At 43.2% G+C, this 17,716-nt stretch overlaps 1 protein-coding gene across 1 annotated transcript in view; it reads left to right on the plus strand.

The window, feature by feature from the left end:
• TG (thyroglobulin) overlaps positions 1 to 17,716 on the plus strand; it is a 211,230-nt gene that overhangs the window by 55,158 nt on the left and 138,356 nt on the right. Inside the window, exons 20-22 of the mRNA XM_090037373.1 lie at positions 3,266 to 3,490; positions 10,987 to 11,136; positions 13,398 to 13,568. Coding sequence (XP_089893499.1) covers positions 3,266 to 3,490; positions 10,987 to 11,136; positions 13,398 to 13,568 — 546 coding nt within the window. The remainder of the gene's footprint in view (positions 1 to 3,265; positions 3,491 to 10,986; positions 11,137 to 13,397; positions 13,569 to 17,716) is intronic.

Raw genomic sequence — 17,716 nt, forward strand, 5'->3', positions numbered from 1 at the left:
CAGAGGGATGCTCCAAGCATCTTCACCACTGCACTTCCAGGGTTGGAGCATGTGAGTGAGCAGGGGGGTTGCTCTGAAATGTCCCTGGTGGGGCACACTGCTGCTCTGGTGCAGATATGCCCTTAACGTGGACCCCAGTTAATTTGTTCATGGAGCAGAAGAGCAGAAGTAGTTAGAATCTTTGCAACATTTGTGGGGATTTGAATGAATATATGACACATGACTTGTATTGTTAGTAGTGCCTAGGAGCCCTAGGCAAGATCTTGGGCTTATTGTATTAGGTGTTGAACAAATGCACACAGGAAGAAGTACCCTACTCTTGCCCTTGATAGCTTACAATTGATATAGGCAGGGAGTGTAAGAGGACTCCGAATCATGGAAATGTTAGAGACCAAAGTCCTATAGTAGGGTGATTTAAAAAACAAACAAACAACAACAACAGGAAAACAATCTGGCCTCCCAACTCCCAGTCTAGTGGCCTATCCAATGAACTATTCTGCCTCTTGTTGTACCATCAGTGGAGACATGGCTGTATATACATTTGTTGTGCTACTGCATGCATATGTGTGTACCTGCAGATAGATATTTCCCTAAGCTACAAATCTAAGGCTTTGTACTACATATTTAAATGATATTCAATTAAAGGAAATTTAGACATAGAGCCTGTGCTTGCTGATTTGATTTTCTGTTGCCTTCCCACATATGATTTTCTTGTAGCCAGAGGCACTAAGTATGTGGGGGCCTAAGGGCCCTGGCCCCCTCAGGAAGATGGCTGTCACCTGAAATGTGTAAAACTTTCCACATGTCCATCATCTTAGGGCCTCCGGCAAAAATAAAAGTTGGTGCCTATGCCTACAGATGTCATATAGACCACTTTTATCTGCTGTAGCTAATGACAGGATAATTCAGAAGAGCATTTGCTTATGTAAGAAGCTAACCTACTTATTTGAGCCTTCAGTTATGCAGACAATTCTTGGTAAAAACACTGCTGAGGTATTGGTTGCTTGGTGAATTCCAGATACTGTGATCTCCATATTATTCTTTGGGTCTGGGCTTCGAAGTGTGTATGTTTGCATCAGAAAAAATATATTGGTTAAAGCTAAATGAATAACAGCAGTGAATCCATAAGCGCACAGACCTGCAAATATTCCACTAATGCAAGGTCTCTGCACCACGTTAGCTCAGAAGTGGGATTTACACAGACCCAGAAGTGGGTCTTACGTTAGTCCTTTGTATAGAGGTGAGTAACACCCACATAGCAGCAATAACTTGTGGACCCTGGATAAGACAGCAGATTAAGCATAATAATTCTATAGTCTATTCAGTGCAACCAGCTGTGGAGAGTTGCGTCATTAAGGGCTTTCACCTACCTGTGAAATTTTCCCATGGAGGGCACCTAGCTTAGCTGGAAACGTGTTAATGGGTTACAGCACAAAGCCACATAGAAGTGCAGCAGTACAGTGATTTGTTTGCCTTGGGCACATCAGTTGCTCTGCTGAAATGGTGTAGCGGGCAAACGTTTGCATTCCTGACTCTGTTTACGCACTTAACACGCTCCCTTTGAAAGCCCACTGTTCAAAGCCTGCGTGTGTCACTGCAGCAGAACTGAGTACGGTACAGACTGTGCTTGTGGACGGCTTCCTGTTTGCTCCGTTACTGTGCTGCTCATTGGCCAGGGCCATGACAACTCTCAAATTGCAGACTCACAAAATATATGAACGTTTCAAACAAAGCTGTAAGCCTGTGTAGAAAAATAAAACTCCTTCATAAGAGGAGCAAGCAGACTCTTCCAGGAGCACGGCTCCCTTTTGCCTGGACCAGGAGAACCAAGGATTTCATATTTACTTAGTGCAGGAGACTGGCCTTATAGAAGGGATAGGAGAGATCAGCACACAGGAAGGGGAAAGGTGCACTCACCTTTCTTTGTAAAGTAAAGAGTTAACTTTGTTCCTAATCTTGAGCTCTAGGACAGAGCTGTACAGTTGGCTATTTAATACTGACAGTGCAGAGAATATATTAGGGCCACCATTTTAGACTCAAGGCACCCTGCCCACTAGACTCATGGCACCCTCTGTAACTTTTCTGAATTGAGCAGCACCACATTTCAAAAGCTGCTTTATTACAGTGCTTACCTCCTTGCAGAGGGGCCAGACAGTGGGTGTGGGGGGAGCGGCAAGACAGGTAGTGCCTGAGCCTGCTCTTATCTGTTTATCTTCTCAAACTTCCTGCAGCACCCTTCAAAGGATCTCAGGATACCTTTGGGTGCCCCAGCACCCTGATTGAGAATCACTGTATTAAAGCATATCTACTATGAATTATTGTATGCATGCTATAGTATTGCATGGGTTTTTGGTTGTAGCTGTGTTGGTCTAAGGACATAGGCAGGCAAGTTTCTTTGGGTAGATGTGATATATTTTATTAGACCAACTGAGTAGCTGGAAAAAAGCTTTTTGCCCAAAAGCTTGCAAAAAAACATTTTCCCCCAACTACTCAGTTGGTCTAATGAAAGATATCGCATCTACCCAAAGAACCTTGCCTGGCTATGTCCTTAGACCAACACAGCTACAACCAAAAACCCATGCAATACTATAGCACGCATACAATAATATATAGCAGAAAGCAGGGTAGACTTGCACTTTATAGACTAACCAAAGTAGATTATATACATATAGCATGTGCACACACACTCTCTGTCTCGTGTGTGTGTGTGTGTGTATACACACACGCACATGAATATTTGTATAGCATAAGTTTTCATGGCCTGAAGCTTGCTTCATCAGATGCTGTGAAAGGAAGGATGTGTGCAAAGTAATATAAAAAAAGGAGATGCATTTGAATGCAAAGGCAGAAGAGAGGGGAGAGAGGAGGGGAGGGTGGGGGCAGTGCTGGGGGGAGGCAAACAAGCAAGCAGTAAACCCACAGAAGCAAAGGGGTCACAAAAACTAACTCAGGTAAGAAAAAACAGTGCCCACTGAACAAGAGGTACAGATGATCAGATTTAGCCTGTCCCTGAACAATCTGAAATTCATCTTATTCTAACTTTTCTCCTAATCCTGATGCAGGGTTTAGAATATGAATTTATTTATGTGAAACTGATGATCTACCCATCAGGCTGAGGCCCTGCTGGTAGTGGCTGTCTGTACACATTGGGTGTGTAATCTGGATGTACGTGTACCTTTAGTCTGAAGATTATCAGTCTCATGTTAATTTTTTCCCCAGTTGGAGCCATTTTCAAAACTCTCAGTTTTATTTCTTTTCGCTTCAGAAAACACAATTGTTGGTGACAACCTCATTGGGCGATTTGTAAAACTGATCGAGAGCGGCGGCTTTCTTCTACATTTGGACTCCAAGCAGTTCCCAGCAGCTACTTCCATTAGTTTCCTCCGAGATGAAGATTTTGACCTATCTCCCAATGTCCAGCTTGGCTGCAGGAGTGGATTCCGAAGAAGTTCATCACCTGGGACCGCAATCTCAAATTCCCAAGGATGTGGTATGTTTTCCGTCAGCTTTTCTTCCTACACTACAATACTTGCTAAGAGGTAGAAAATTAACAACAAACTTTCCTTGATACAGTTTGCCAAGTGATGCATGGGAAAGAGAATATGAATGAGAGCAGTGGTAGGAACTGTTCCTATGCTCCTCCCTTTAGGATGCTGTTACACACGGCCAGGTGGATGAAATGAGCTTCTGGTGATTCTGCACGTGCTTCTCAGACGTTGTATGGAATCTGCTGAAGTAAGAAGTAAAAAGATCTTTATAATTGGAAGCTCAGCTGGGACTTGAGCATCAGGCCAGACTCTTTCTGGTTTGTGCATCATCCCTAGCCGTAAAGATTTTGCAGTGGTACTACAGCATTTCTGATGATGATGCAGGAACCAGACTGGAAACCAGATTGCTCTCCCTGGCTGCAGAATTGCCAGGAATTGTTGGATTTTGTGTCCTTGGACAAAGCCTGAGGCAGCTGGATGAGGTAGTAGGAGATGCAAATGGAAGCTGTCTTGGTAATGATCAGTACAAAAACTGATTGGAGGTCTACCCCATTCTTCATCCCAACTTGCACGTCTTCTTCCCTGTAATAAACTGCCTCCACATCCAGATTCTTGGAGCTGCTCCCAGTCCCCAGAGAGAGACTCGTATTCATCAGATTCTCTTCTTCAGAATGACATCTGCCACTCTCCCCTAGGGCTCCCGCAACTCTGCTGGCTCTCACCGGCTGTCCATGGCCCCAGCCTCTCCCATTTAGACAGGAATTCCTTCCAGCTAGCTATTTCAGAAGTGCTGGGATTGTTTGGGTCTGAGTGCAGAAGTGGGAGAGGAGCTCGGTCAACTTTCTAATGAGCTGAGAAAACCTTAGTGTAAGCAAACCTTGGCGTGTTCCTGTTGACTCTGAAAACCATCAAAGGTCCTGATACTGGATGAGTTTATATGAAGAGACCCTCTGGTTTACCATACTGAGCATTCATACCTCTGCCATGTGGTGGAGGGGAAATTTCTCCTCTGGTTGGCTTATTACAGGGGATAACAAGCAGCACCCATGTTGATACCAGTAGTCGGGCAATCTGATGTCACTATGACTTCAGTGTTGTGTACTGAGAGCCCTTTCTTAGCATTGGAGAGGGACCACTGGCAGTGCCTATAAACTAGTTTGGTTACTGTAGCGTGCTACCTGCAGCAGCACAGAGTCCAGCAGGGACTTAATTAGGTGAGTATCCAGTTTCTTAAGGGGATATTGCAGCAGGGATGTGTCTACACTGATCTCTACTACTTTAGACTTGAGGCACCCCTCCTTACAAGTCTAAAGGTCCTTACAACTAAAGGTCCTCTTTAGAAATTGTCAGCTCTTAGCTTTCACTTAATTTTTGGCTACAAAAAATAGACCCATTCTTCTGTTGCAAAGAACTCAAAAAGAGCACAGCGGGTCAGGATGTTTTGAACATTGTGAATTCCTATTTGAAATCTCAGGTTTTATCTTGAGAATCCTGTTTGCACACCTAGCAGTGCTAACATTTGTGTGGCATCCAGCAGCACTCATGAAAAGATCTCAAGGCACCCAGGGTGCTGTGACACCCTGGTTCAGAATTACTAGTCTACACTGTGCTACAGCTACAGTAGCAAGTGAAATGCATACATAACCACAGTGACTGATCCCTGTGCAGATGGCCAGCACAAAGCTTATGCACTGCCTTAATTCCCTCTGTTTTCAGTGGTTTGAAGTGGTGAACAAGGCAGAAATTCACCTACAGGTAGTTCACATCCAGAGTGGGCTGGTGCCACAGTCAATAGTCCAACCTCAGCCATGGTCTGCTGTGATTTCATGGTAGTCTGGTGCAAGTGAACTCTATTGATGTCTGAGCACAGAGAATAAAAAGTAGTTGTGTCATTGTTTTCCCACACTAGATAATGCTAATAACATATTTACTTGGTTTCACTCTCGTATTGTTCTGTTTAATGTTTTTTATTAAAAAACCCAACTCCTAATTCCTTATGATACCCACTTGGTTTCTGGGCTGAAGTAACAAGCTGAATTTTTACATTGTTTTTTGATCATGAACATACTTGTGGCCCTTTGATCCATTTTGTATGTTAAAATGGAGGAAAAAGCAGACAATAAAAATAAGTGACAAGGCATTGCCAGATGTGAAGGATGGAAGCTCCTACCTTATTGTCACTCAGAATGCTAGCAAAATAGTTTATCTTGGTTGTTTTAAATGCTGTGGGAATTTAATGCTGCCAAAAGGTGCTTGGATGAAAGCCCTGCTGTCTATGCTTGAAAGTCAGATTTTTTTTTTATTACCATCCTGCAATTGTTAAAATGATACAGCTCTCAAATGTGGACATAGCTATATTGCTTTAAACTTCTGTAGCTTTTTCTGTAACCGAAAGGGCATAAACTATCCTGCTATTACTGGGCTCTTATAGATGTGCAGCAAGGCTGCTCTGACATACTGTAAATCCAGCATGTTGGAGCAGACTCCATTAATCAAATCTGCTGGAACACAGAAATTACCATGTTCCAGCAGCCTCCAGCATCATGTGTATCAGCGTCCCCATGCTGAAAAATGGTGGTAGGGTGCTTTAAACTATAGCTCGTTCGATGAACTTTAGTTCAAAGCACCCTGCCGCCATTTTTCAGCACGGGGATGCTGATGCACATGATACTCTGGTGCTTTTAATTAGCGTGGCTTGCTAATTGAAGTGCTCCCCTGCATCCCAGGGCACATTTATAAGTGCCCTCTGTGTCTGCATTAGGAGTTGTATCTGCTTTGGTAACAATCCTACTCCTAAATAAAATTGATGTACTGATATGAAACAGGAATGGGTGCATCTTTGCTAAGAGGAAGGCACGGTTCTGAACTCATGGGCACTTAAAATGAAAGGACTGTGAGCTAGTAGCAGCTGACCTCCGTTTACCTGCTACCACGTTACAACTACAAAATGCCTCATCTTTACTAGGGGTGTACCTCATGTTAGTTACCACATATTGGTTAACATGGGGTGCAGACAGAAGTAACCATTGAAGCATTTCAAATGGCCAAGTAGACGCATGTATATGCCTTTTCCAGTGTTGTAAAAGTCTCTCTTGAAACGAGCCACTATTTTGAAGTGTTTCACTTTTTGTAACTTGTGCCACAGAGATTTTCTGTCTGAATTGCTGTTCCTTTGCTGCTGGAGCCAAGCTAGACCTGGAGATGGCCTCCTGGAGTTGGAACCAGCCTTATCATCATCCAGCTGCCAACTCCCAGATCCCCCCGCAAGCCAGGCCTTTCAAGTCCAATCCTCTCTAGGGGAGAGGTGCAGAGGATTTGGTGCCCTGCCTAGACTCTGAGTTCTCCCTTCCCCTCTACCTCTTCTCCCTGTGGGGTGGAGCCGGAGCTGCCTGCTGCCTCCTCTTGCTCTTCCTGGCTGGAGAACTGTGATTGTATGCGGTGCAGCACTTCTGAAAAGTAACAGCCAGGGGATGCCACAGGGGCTGCATGTGTGTCCTAAGGGTGAACAATACCCTTCTGATGGATGTCCAAGCCAGTCTCACTTGGCAATGTTTCAAATTACTTCTCTCTGCAACCATGGCCTTAAGGATTGCATCATTGTTTCAAAGTAAAGACAAGGCATTAGAGGCTAATAGGCACACTTCACAAGCATTTGTTTCCAGCTATAAATATTTGTGGTTTACACAAGGGTAATCTCTAAGACAAACCACTTATTGCATTAAACAAACACTGGGAGGGTGTCCACTCTTTCCATCACGCTAACTACCTCACATGAATCGGCAATTAATTCTCTCCCATTAAAAACTAATGGAGACACGAGCCAAGAGCTGATATAACAGTGGCTGGGTGGTCACCCCATTGACGCACAACAGGATGTGCACAGTGTAAAATGGCATCTTCCAAATATTTGCTGTTCTTTCCAGTTTAGCTATTTTCAGCTGCGCTCAGTGCTAGCTCCTTCTTGAGCTGGCTGCTACTTAAGGCTTCTTTCCGCAAGGCCTCCTCCCATCCTTCCAGCAACGATCCCGATGAGAAGTCATGAGGCCCCCCCGGCCTGTTTGTCCTTGTTAGTCAGCAAAACTGTTTATCTTTAAACAATGTGATAAAGAGCATGATCTCGTCATGGGCGGCAGCAGTATAAGGTAGTATAAGAAATGGACTAGAAAACCCTCATTTAGTTTTCATGGAGCATCCAACATATGGTGGCAACTTTTAACAACTGGTGCTGCAAACTGTATTCCCCTAACCATTTCTATAGCCCAATGTATTGCAGTACTAATTAAACAATTTGTTATTATTTAGTAACATTTTTTGTCAACTTTTGGGGACTGGACTTTTTATGCTGGCATCTTACAAAACCTACCGAATGACATCATCGGGAAGACATTACCCGTTGCTCTTTCAGTTAGCTTCTACATTAAATGGAATTAGTTTGAATGGCGTCTATTGTAATTAGTAGTGGGGAGGAAGGATGGTCCAGTGGCAAAGGTGTTAGCCTAGAGTCTGCCCAGCAACTGGTATCCCACGTAACCTTGAATAAGTCACTTAGTCTCCCTCTATGGGACCTATGTTTGTCATTGGTTCCTCAAAACTACTTGTGACCTGGAGTTTCTCTAACACCATTGACACTAACGTGATGCTGGCATGGGGGACGTGGAGTGAATGAGTGTACTGGAAAGTGTTTTTCCTCAAAGATGTGCCTTGGGGAAAGCCAGCTTCTCCACATAAAAATAGGGGTAATGTCACTAATTTATTACAAGGAGTTCTTTTGAGGGGAACAAAACACCATGTGGGGCCAGGTCTGCAGCCTTTACTAATGCGAGCGCTCAGTAGATTTACCTTTACATGGTAGGCAGAACTAGCAGTGAGGGACAATTGCCTTCATTCTTTTTCCTTTCCTGTCTTGGTTCATTTTTTGAGCTACAAAATATATTTCCAGACTCCGAGCTTATTTATTTGACTACTTATGTTATTTCCCTTGTCCAATGACATTTTCCCTTTGCTGGAGAGTGGTTTGGATAGCTGTTAACGGCAGCCAGCCATTCTGGTGGTCTCAGTAATTTGTTGTGCTTTGCATATTTCTTTTAGAGACAATCTCTGCAGTAATCTGCCTTTCCATCTGTGTTGTGGTTTTCTTTTGGTCATTTGTTGCTTCAAGTTTAAGTTCATGACAGTGCTTATAATAATGTGTTTTCCTGGCTGGAAGACGGCTATTCCTTTGCTAGTGTTTGCTATATGCTAGTTTACTCCTCTCTACGTTCCTTTGTTTGATCATTACATTGAGTGACTTAAGTATGCACTGTGTTTTATGCACATCGTGAGGTCTGGGGATGCCTGTACACGTGCTCTGCTGTGTTCTGCTTGGAACATGTCGGAGCAGACTCAGTCGATCGAGTCTGCTGGACACTGTTTCCTCTAAGACAAGTGATGGGTGCAGCTCCTCCAATAAGACACCCAGAGCCTGAGCCTGCATGCTGGGAAATCTGTGCCCCTTGTACATGAAAATCTTAGCTGGAGAGGAACTGGAACAAGACCAGATTTCAAACCCCATAAACAGAAATGTTGAATCCAAGCCATTTAGGGTTGTCAAGTTTTAAGAGTATGGAATTCGGGGCCAGCTCTGTAACTTTGGTTTGGAATTTAGGTTCAGGCTGATTTTTAATTTCCAGCCTGGTTAATTTATGTAAATTTATGGCTTGAAAGACACCATTACAATACTTTAGTGCAAACTTCTGTAATGCATAATGCAGGTGGTAATGTTCCATCTCCAAATCCTTGCACTGACATCACCTGTGGTTGAATTAGGACCTATATTTCTGAAAACCACCCAGTCATGATAACTTTATCTTTGCAACTTCCCCCCCACCCCGCACCATTTCCCCTCCTTACCAAAAGCAAGAAGCAAAGTAAGACAACAAGTGCAGAGGCAAGATGTGAATCTGCTCATTTATATGTGTAGGATGTAAGGCTCCAGGAGAAGAGAGAAGAATGCTCTGAAAAGCTTGTTTTCTCTTTATGAGCTTCATGCACGTTACTGCATCTCTTCATTATCCCTTGTTTTCTGCCCTCCAATAGTTCACATATTCTTTGTTTCATCAGTAAGGAAAATATTATCTCTTCTGCTGAGCTTCTTTGGAATTGGTATCTGCATCTGTTGGAAACCCTCTTAAAAATGGAATATATAGTTTGGCATTTTGGACAGATATACACGAGAAATGAGTGACCTGTCTCCTCTAGAATTTAGTGGTTTCTTAATTGATTTTAGATATGTGCTGTGCCTACTGTGGTTGCTTTGTTGTCTATTTGGAAATAATTCTCCCATCCCACCGCTGTCTGTGACTCCAGGCTCTCCCGCTGGAACATGACAAATGTGGTGAGGAATGGAGCAAGATGGTCATTTTCAGACTATCTATCATTCTAGTTTATCATCATTGAAGCATTCCAGTAAGTTAAACTAATTTACATTGCAGTGATTTGGCTGATCAGATACAAACACAACATATTCACCTTATGGGTTTGTAATGGTGATGGCCTGGTTTCCACAAGAGTTACTCTTTGGTACAAGCTGAAGTAGTAGTCAGTGTATTGGGAAAGAGAAGAGGTGAAATTTTACACCTTGTCATTGTCCCAAAATACACATTTGATCATTTTTGAAGGAAATCTGCATCTGGAAGGCAGCTGTGAAATTGCATGTAAACATGTTGTCCTGTAAATGTATCTGGGACTCATCTGTGCTGGTGATGCTGGTCTAAATGACCCAAAAGGAAAATGGTATTACATGACTGGTGAGAAGCAATGAATCGTCTTTGTAACACGCAGAATGTCAGCTGGAAATGTTGCTCTTGGTTTGTTCTGAAATGCTGAACTCAGAGAGGTATTATTAGCCTATAGGGAGAAATCTTTATTTGTTTTTCAGTTGTCATGTATATGATTAGCTTTCTTTAATCCAACAATTACTGTCCTGCTTGGACCAACCTACCTGTGATTTCATTACCAGACATTTGGGATGGAAAGCATTACCACATGATGTCCTTCCGCTAGGTATCCTCTGAGTTTCTATTAAAATGAATTTTCCTTTTTCTGTCAGAAGCTAGTGTTGAATTTCAGAGTCTGTCCCCACAGTGGAGTTGTCTTGTTACAAAACAATGGGATCCACAAAAGTCACATTTGGTTTGTCCTGCGTGTCGATTTGGCCAGAGTACCGATATGCTTTGATCTGAGAGCCTCCTTTAGCCTCGTCAGAATTAAGGGCATGGCCGATGTTCTGTACTCAATGGGGGGTTCCAGTAAATATTTTAAATGGAACAAAAACCTTTCCTAGAAACACGCATGCACATTAAGGACTTGTTCCAAAGCCATCCAGAGCCAATGGAAAGGTCCACCAGAGTGGTTTTGTTGATGGAATTTATTTGAATTCATATGCATATGGATGTCCATAGACATAGTAAGTCTATAGACGTAGTATTCTGTAGTCATAGTAAGTCTATTTCTTTTCCAGTTGTCTGTCCTCCAGGAAGCTTCTTCCAGAACGGCGAATGCACTCCATGTCCTCGCGGGTTCTATCAGTCGCAGACTGGAAGTCTCTTCTGCATCAAGTGTCCCTTGGGCAAAACTACCATCTCCACTGGAGCTTTCACAGCTGATCACTGTAAGTGCTACAACCATTCTACTGAAGACTGACTTTTTGTACCTGTTGCTAGCCTTGAAAGCAGTAGTTCTCAATGTTTTAAGTCAGAGCCACCCTGTGCAACATTTTTGTATTTGGCAGCCCCCCCCACCCCAAGTTGAAAAACCACTGTTTGTGCTGCCTCAGCTGACCTCACTGCTTCTCAACCAAGGCATTGTCACTTCTGGCATTGTCACCACTAGGTAAAAATGCCCGACATGCGTTGTGTGCAGCCCACACTTGCTTAAGGCCTATGTGATGAGCCTAGGACAGGGAGACGCAGCCGTTCCTGGTCCCGCGCCATACGTGCCTCCTGGAAACAGAGAGGCGGGGTAGTTTCATCTGACCGTGGAGGCAGAATGGCAACTTGGAAATAGGTGTCTCTGCTGCTAGTGTGGTTGGCCTGTGAAACTGTCCCTCATGCCTCTGTTTCCAGGAGGTATGAGTGGGACTGGAGTGGATAGGGCTGCAGCAGGAGTGGGTGTTCTTGCCTGCATTAGGGTTATTAGATGAACCCAATGAGGCAGGCATGCCAGTTCTGCTGCAGTTGCTTCCCAGTTCAACACATGTGGGGAAGTTGGACCTGGCGGCAACAGCATTTATCCCCGGGCTGCCCCTGCCACCATGGTAAGAAACTGCTCCATGTACCTCGGTTTTCTGGAGGCATATTGGATAGGTGCCAACTCTTATTTTTCCCTGGTGGCAGGGGCAAAAACACTTTCCAAGTAGTGATAAAATTGGCTTTACTCCCAGACACGTGAGGGTAGGAGAAACTTCACAGAGATTTTTCAAAGGTGTCTGGTATTAGATTGGCCTCGTAGATGAACCACTTGCTCAAAACCTTCTCTCTCAAAAGAGAGTCTATGATATAGGACGTGGGGTGTTTAATCCATTCATCCTTTTGGGTAGTGCTGTAACGTCAGAGCATAACTCCTTTATATCCGGCCATCAGTTCATTCAAAATTTTGGCTATCCAAGAGGTGACTTGCAGGTTTTGACATGAATGCACAGTGCTTTCCAACTTTACAGGGATACAGAACTTCTCTAGAACTCAAAAATACTGTAATGCATACTGGGCACATCTGCATGTTCATTGATGTGCCTTAGATACTATACATTTAGTTTAGTACTTCCTTAATAAAGTATTAACTAAATGTGCAGTACCTGAAGTTACTGTGCAGTAGCACCGGTGCAGTTATTTAGTGATGTTTACTGCACATTAGCCTTATAACACTGTGCAATAGGCGATTAGCACTGTTTTTGCCGTGAAATACGACTGCGCAGTGTTATTAGGCTAATGTGCAGTAAGCATCTTGTGTAGATGCACCCACTGAGTAATAATAATGCAAAAAAAGGATTTTAGATATACGGATCTACTTTCCCATAGTACAGTGGGCCAGAGCAAAACTAATGCGCTGTTTAACTCCTACTTAAGCTATTTTCAGAGGCCAACAGGTGACTTATACTCTGCATGCATTTGGATTTCTTCTCTTTTCCTGATAGATTTTTCTGCTGGCAGTGTTGTTTCTTAAAAAGTGTTGACAATTCACTTAGCTGGGGGCCAGGTGAAGAGTGAGATCTTGACTGTCATTTTATATTTCTTCTCTGTGGAGCAGACAGGACTTTTTAATCCTTAAGAGTTTCAATTAGCACTCAGAAAAGCACTTTCAACCACAAACAAAGTCCGTTACGGTTGAAAAGCAGCAATGCGGGCTTGTTTCTTCAAGAGCAAGGGGAAAATAGCAGCAGCAGATTGGTTTGGTGGATCTTATTGTTCCTTACTGCTGTTGCTTGCAGTAATACAGCATTTCAGTAATACATTACAAGGCCACATTGGACTAGGTACTGCACGTACATTTATGAAAACAGAGTTCCTTTTATGAGAAATTTTTCCCTTTTTTGTTGAAAGACCTTATGGGAACCAGAAATCTATCACATACAGATGGTAAGTTCTGGATAGAGACCATTTTTTGTCCTTTATTTGGCCCAAGCAGTTGGCATAATTGAGTCATGAGCCCTGATGGGAATTTCTAGGCATTTCAGTAATACAAATAACAATAATATGTCATAATAATTTAAAATCTCAGGGCTTCAGTTAAGAAATGCTATTTGTTAAATGCATGCGAGAGCCCCTTCCAGGCAGAAAAGGCTTTATTTCATTCTAGAAGGTCTTTGTCAAGCACATGCGCTGGAAGCAAGTGATATAGTAATCCAAATCTTTTCTTTCTGTTGACTTGGGACAGGCATCACAGATTGTCAGCAGAAAGGGCAGAGTTTACAGTGTGATGAAGAGGGCCAGCATAGACCTTCCCAGCAAGATCCCATCACTAAGAAATCATTCTGTGTTGACAATCTTGGAATGATGCTGGGCTGGACAGAAACAGATGACCTGCTTACAGATTCTCAATGCCTAGGTAGGCATAAAAAAATAATTGCAAGTGCTTGATCCCATGCTGGTAGCACTTCATTACATAAAGACTGATGTTTAACAAGAGAGAGGTCTGTGAAGTTCCAGTAATGCTTAACCTTTCCTCACACCACATTTTTCCTTGCTACATCGAAGAAAGGATTTGCTGAAAAGAGAGGTTGATAATGCACTCTTGGAAATAGGTTGATATGCATTCTTGGGTAATTTGCCACTTTTTTTTTTCTATGTTCCAGCTTTGTTCTCAGTGGAGTCATTGCACTATATGGTAAGGACTAGCAAGAAGGGTACATAGAATTGGGCTCTGTAATATAAGAAGTACTCATAGAGATGACCAGAAACTACTGTGATTAACAAATGAAACTATGGACACTGTTTAGCAACATATTTTGTGCTTGCATTGTGTAGTACCTTAGTCTGAAAGTAGCTCAATGTAGGTTGGGGATCTTGACTCCAGCGTGAATAAGCTTTTAACCTGTAATGATCTAACCTGTGATGATAAACAGCAAGAAATTAAAAAATAATAATATTTTAAAAAGCTCATTGCAACTGATGGTTAAGTGCCTGGACACTAATTTACTGCCGCAGCAGCCAGAGCAGTGGAACAGGAATCTCGTACATGAATGAAGGAAAAGAGATGGGTAGGAGATAATCCATTAAAAAAAAATCTGCGAACAGGATGGGAAAAAGAAGGTTTAAAACAAGCTAATTGCAGCATATGCAAGCAGATTTTAATAACTACAGGAAATCAACCGTCAAACCATCCAGAACGTGTTTGCAGTGAGTTGGGAAAGCTTCTACAGCCCCCTCATCCAAAGCTGCTGTTTAACCCTGTAATTCAGTGGGGGTAGGGCTTCATTACATCATCAGAATACAATGGGGATCTCCGCTTAAAGTGGCAGCGTGGCATCATTGACCATCGATTGGGCAATGTATTTTGAGAGAGGTCTTGCATGCAATGTCAGACTATGATGAGTGAAGGAACTGACAGGACAATCTACAGAGATGGAGTTGTGTGCGTGGAGGCTTTATGGGCACAGGATAAGCTATACAAGGGACTTGAACAGAAAATATTGGCCTCCCTCTTGTTGGTGTTTGGGGCATTTCTCTTTACCCAGAAAGGCTGATTTTATTTATTTTTTTTTTAATGTGCAAGCCTTGCACATACTTACACAGGGATTTAGTTGTTGCTACTGGAGATCTTCAAATTCCAGCCGGGAGGGGGTCAGTAACCCATATGAAGAACAGTCCCCATACAACACCACTACAAGAAATCTCTCTGTTTTTATTTCAAAGTCTTGACATTTCAAAATAGAAATAAATCCTTAAAAATGTCAAGATAATTTTCACAAAAACAGTTCAACAGAACTGTATGAAATTTCAACAGTATTTTAAATGTTAAGGAAATTTTGAAGTAAAGGAAAAAAAAGAAAAAATACATATAGCACTACTTATTTTCCCTTCCTCACCAGTTTTTCTAACTATACCAGCATGTGTTGTTACAACAGAAGCTGTGCAAATCACAGATACTCAGAAGTTGGTACCCAAATCCTCCTCCAAAAGCACTGATTCTTTTCATTTGAATGAACAATAATCTGTTGTTATCAAGACAGGACCTGTAACACATAGTTCAGTACTGTAGTTATGTTTTCATTCAGTGTCATTCAGTCACTGAACAACTTCTTTAAAAGCAGGGTTTTTTGAATACTCTTGGACCAAAATATCTTTTTGAGTGGAACAAATTTTCCTTTTTTTAACATTTCTAGGAAAAAAAGTACATTTATATTTGAAAAATTTGGGAAGGAGATTGTAAGTTTAAAATATTTTACTTTTCCTTTCTCAGGCAGGGAAAGAAAATGGAGAACTCTCCTTAAGAGTTCAAATTAAAAGTTGAAAATGTAACTGGATAAAAAAGTTCATTTAATTTTTAACCTCTGGGTGTGGCCCTTCAGCCAGTTGGTGACCCATCTGACTGTGTGGGTGTCGACACCACAGTCCCCCAGTTTCTTAATGAGAACGGGGTGAGGGACAGTGTCGAAGGCCTTCCGAAAGTCCAGGAAGACTATGTCCACTGCTACCCCTGAGTCTGAGGATTTGGTGACCTGGTCGTAGAAGGCCACCAGGTTGGTCTGACAGGACCTGCTGCTAATGAACCCATGTTGATTACTCCTAAGCACAATTTCCCCCACTGGCCCCTCGTTGACATGTGCCAGGATAATTCTCCCAAAAAGCTTACCCAGGATTGAGGTAAGACTGACTGGCCTGTAGTTCCCCGGGTCCTCCTTCCTCCCTGTTTTGAAGATGGGAACCACAGTGGCCCTTTTCCAGTCCTCTGGCACCACACCAGAGCACCATGAGTGCTCGTACAGCCATGCCAGGGGTCCCACAATGACCTCAGCCAATTCCCTCGGCAGTCGGGAGTGGAGATCATCCAGACCAGCTGCTTTGAATACATCCTGTCCCTCCAGAAGTTCCCTAACTAGATCCTCACTAACCCTTGGGCTAGGCGTGCCTCCCCTGGGGCCTGAGGGGGGCCCAGAGGGGGGTGGCTGTTCCAGTCCCTGTTCAGGAAAATGGAGGCAAAGAAATCATTAAATATGTTAGCTTTGTCGTCTGGTGTGACGACCAAATTTCCTAGCGTGTCCTGCAGGGGCCCCATGTTACCCGGAACCTTCTTTTTGCCCCCTAAGGCAAAAAGACTTCTTGTTGTCCTTGATCCGGGAAGCTAGTCCCAGTCCCATCTCCGCCTTGGCCTTCCTGACTGCCCCCCCTGCAGCCCCGAGCAACCACAATATAATCCTCCCTGAGGACCATAAACCAAAGATTGCTGTTTGTCTCTCTCTGCATCTTCCCTGATTCGGAGGCACCTACTCTTGGAGGGAGCACTTACCTCCCCTCTTTTTAACCAGGCCAGATTACAGCAGTTATTTAGCCTGTGTCTTTGAATAGACATCATGTGACTATTATGCACAGGAGGGTTTTGGAATCCTGCTTTCGAAAGGAAGAACGTCCTCCCCCGTATTCCTTATCTTTCAACCCTCTCTGCAGCCGAACTAAGCAAAATGGTTTTTTGTCCTATATATTTGGCTCACCCGTGTTCTTTCCAAGCAGAAATGACAGTTTTATCAAAAGCACCTGCCGACTCATCTCTGACAACAACAAACATTCGTTTCTGATTAGTGTTGGCTGTTTTGCTTTAAGAGGATACATGATTGTTTTGAAAATGAATCGTAGGCTATCATCTTGTGGTTTTTCCAGACATTTTTGAGCACAATTTTGCCACGAGATTCTGCTGTTGGATGCCAGCTCCAACCTGGCATGCAGTGGCAATTTGCATCCATTCCTATGCATTATTGTAGGGGCAGAGACCAACCCTGGAGCATCTGGTAAAACCTGCCTTCAGCTGCCGTTGGCCAACGGGAGAAAGAGGTCAGGGTACCCTTCCCCTATCCATTCAGCCTTTATTGCCTATGCTTTTACAGAGACAGGTGGACATTATGGGCCAGAATTCAATGCTACTCCTGATTTACACCATCAGAGGGGCTGTGCCATTTGGTAGTAAACCCAGAGGGAAAGACCTGTTGGTGTCACTACTGGTTCTTCCTTGAGGTTCACTTTCTCCAGGTCACAGAGAGTAACTGGCATCCAAACTGTACCATAATTTAAACCTCTTGGACCTGAAATCTGGCTCCTCCCTGCTATGTGGCCTCAGGGTCTTACTCTTAGCAATATTCCAAGAGGAAAATATTTCTTCCTTTCCATCTTTGTGCGCTGTTTAGTTCTTAATGACAATGAATTTGCTCTTTGTGTCTTTGTCCTTGTGTCTTTATAATTGCATCAAAACAAATGAGTAAAACTAGGTAATCGTTACACTTTAAAATCTACCATGTCCAACAGTTTACAGTTCGTTTGGTCACTTAGGTGCCTGCACTTACGCACTGGAATGTCTACTTCTTGGTTGCCTGTGACAAGAGGGTCATCCAGTTTGACCAGGGTTGGATGTCTAGGGGCCATATAAAAACAGTGGTGTGACCTAAGCATCCTCCACTCCTCTTGCTGAAGCTGGGCCATAGAGCATCAATGGTGTTATGGAAGCACCAGCAATGGTGTTAATCTGTACGTTTCCTGGGTGGGCCT

The sequence above is a fragment of the Crocodylus siamensis genome, chromosome 3 (assembly GCF_052110815.1).
Source record: "Crocodylus siamensis isolate JL-2025a chromosome 3, ASM5211081v1, whole genome shotgun sequence".
In the NCBI taxonomy this organism is placed as follows: Eukaryota; Metazoa; Chordata; order Crocodylia; family Crocodylidae; genus Crocodylus; species Crocodylus siamensis.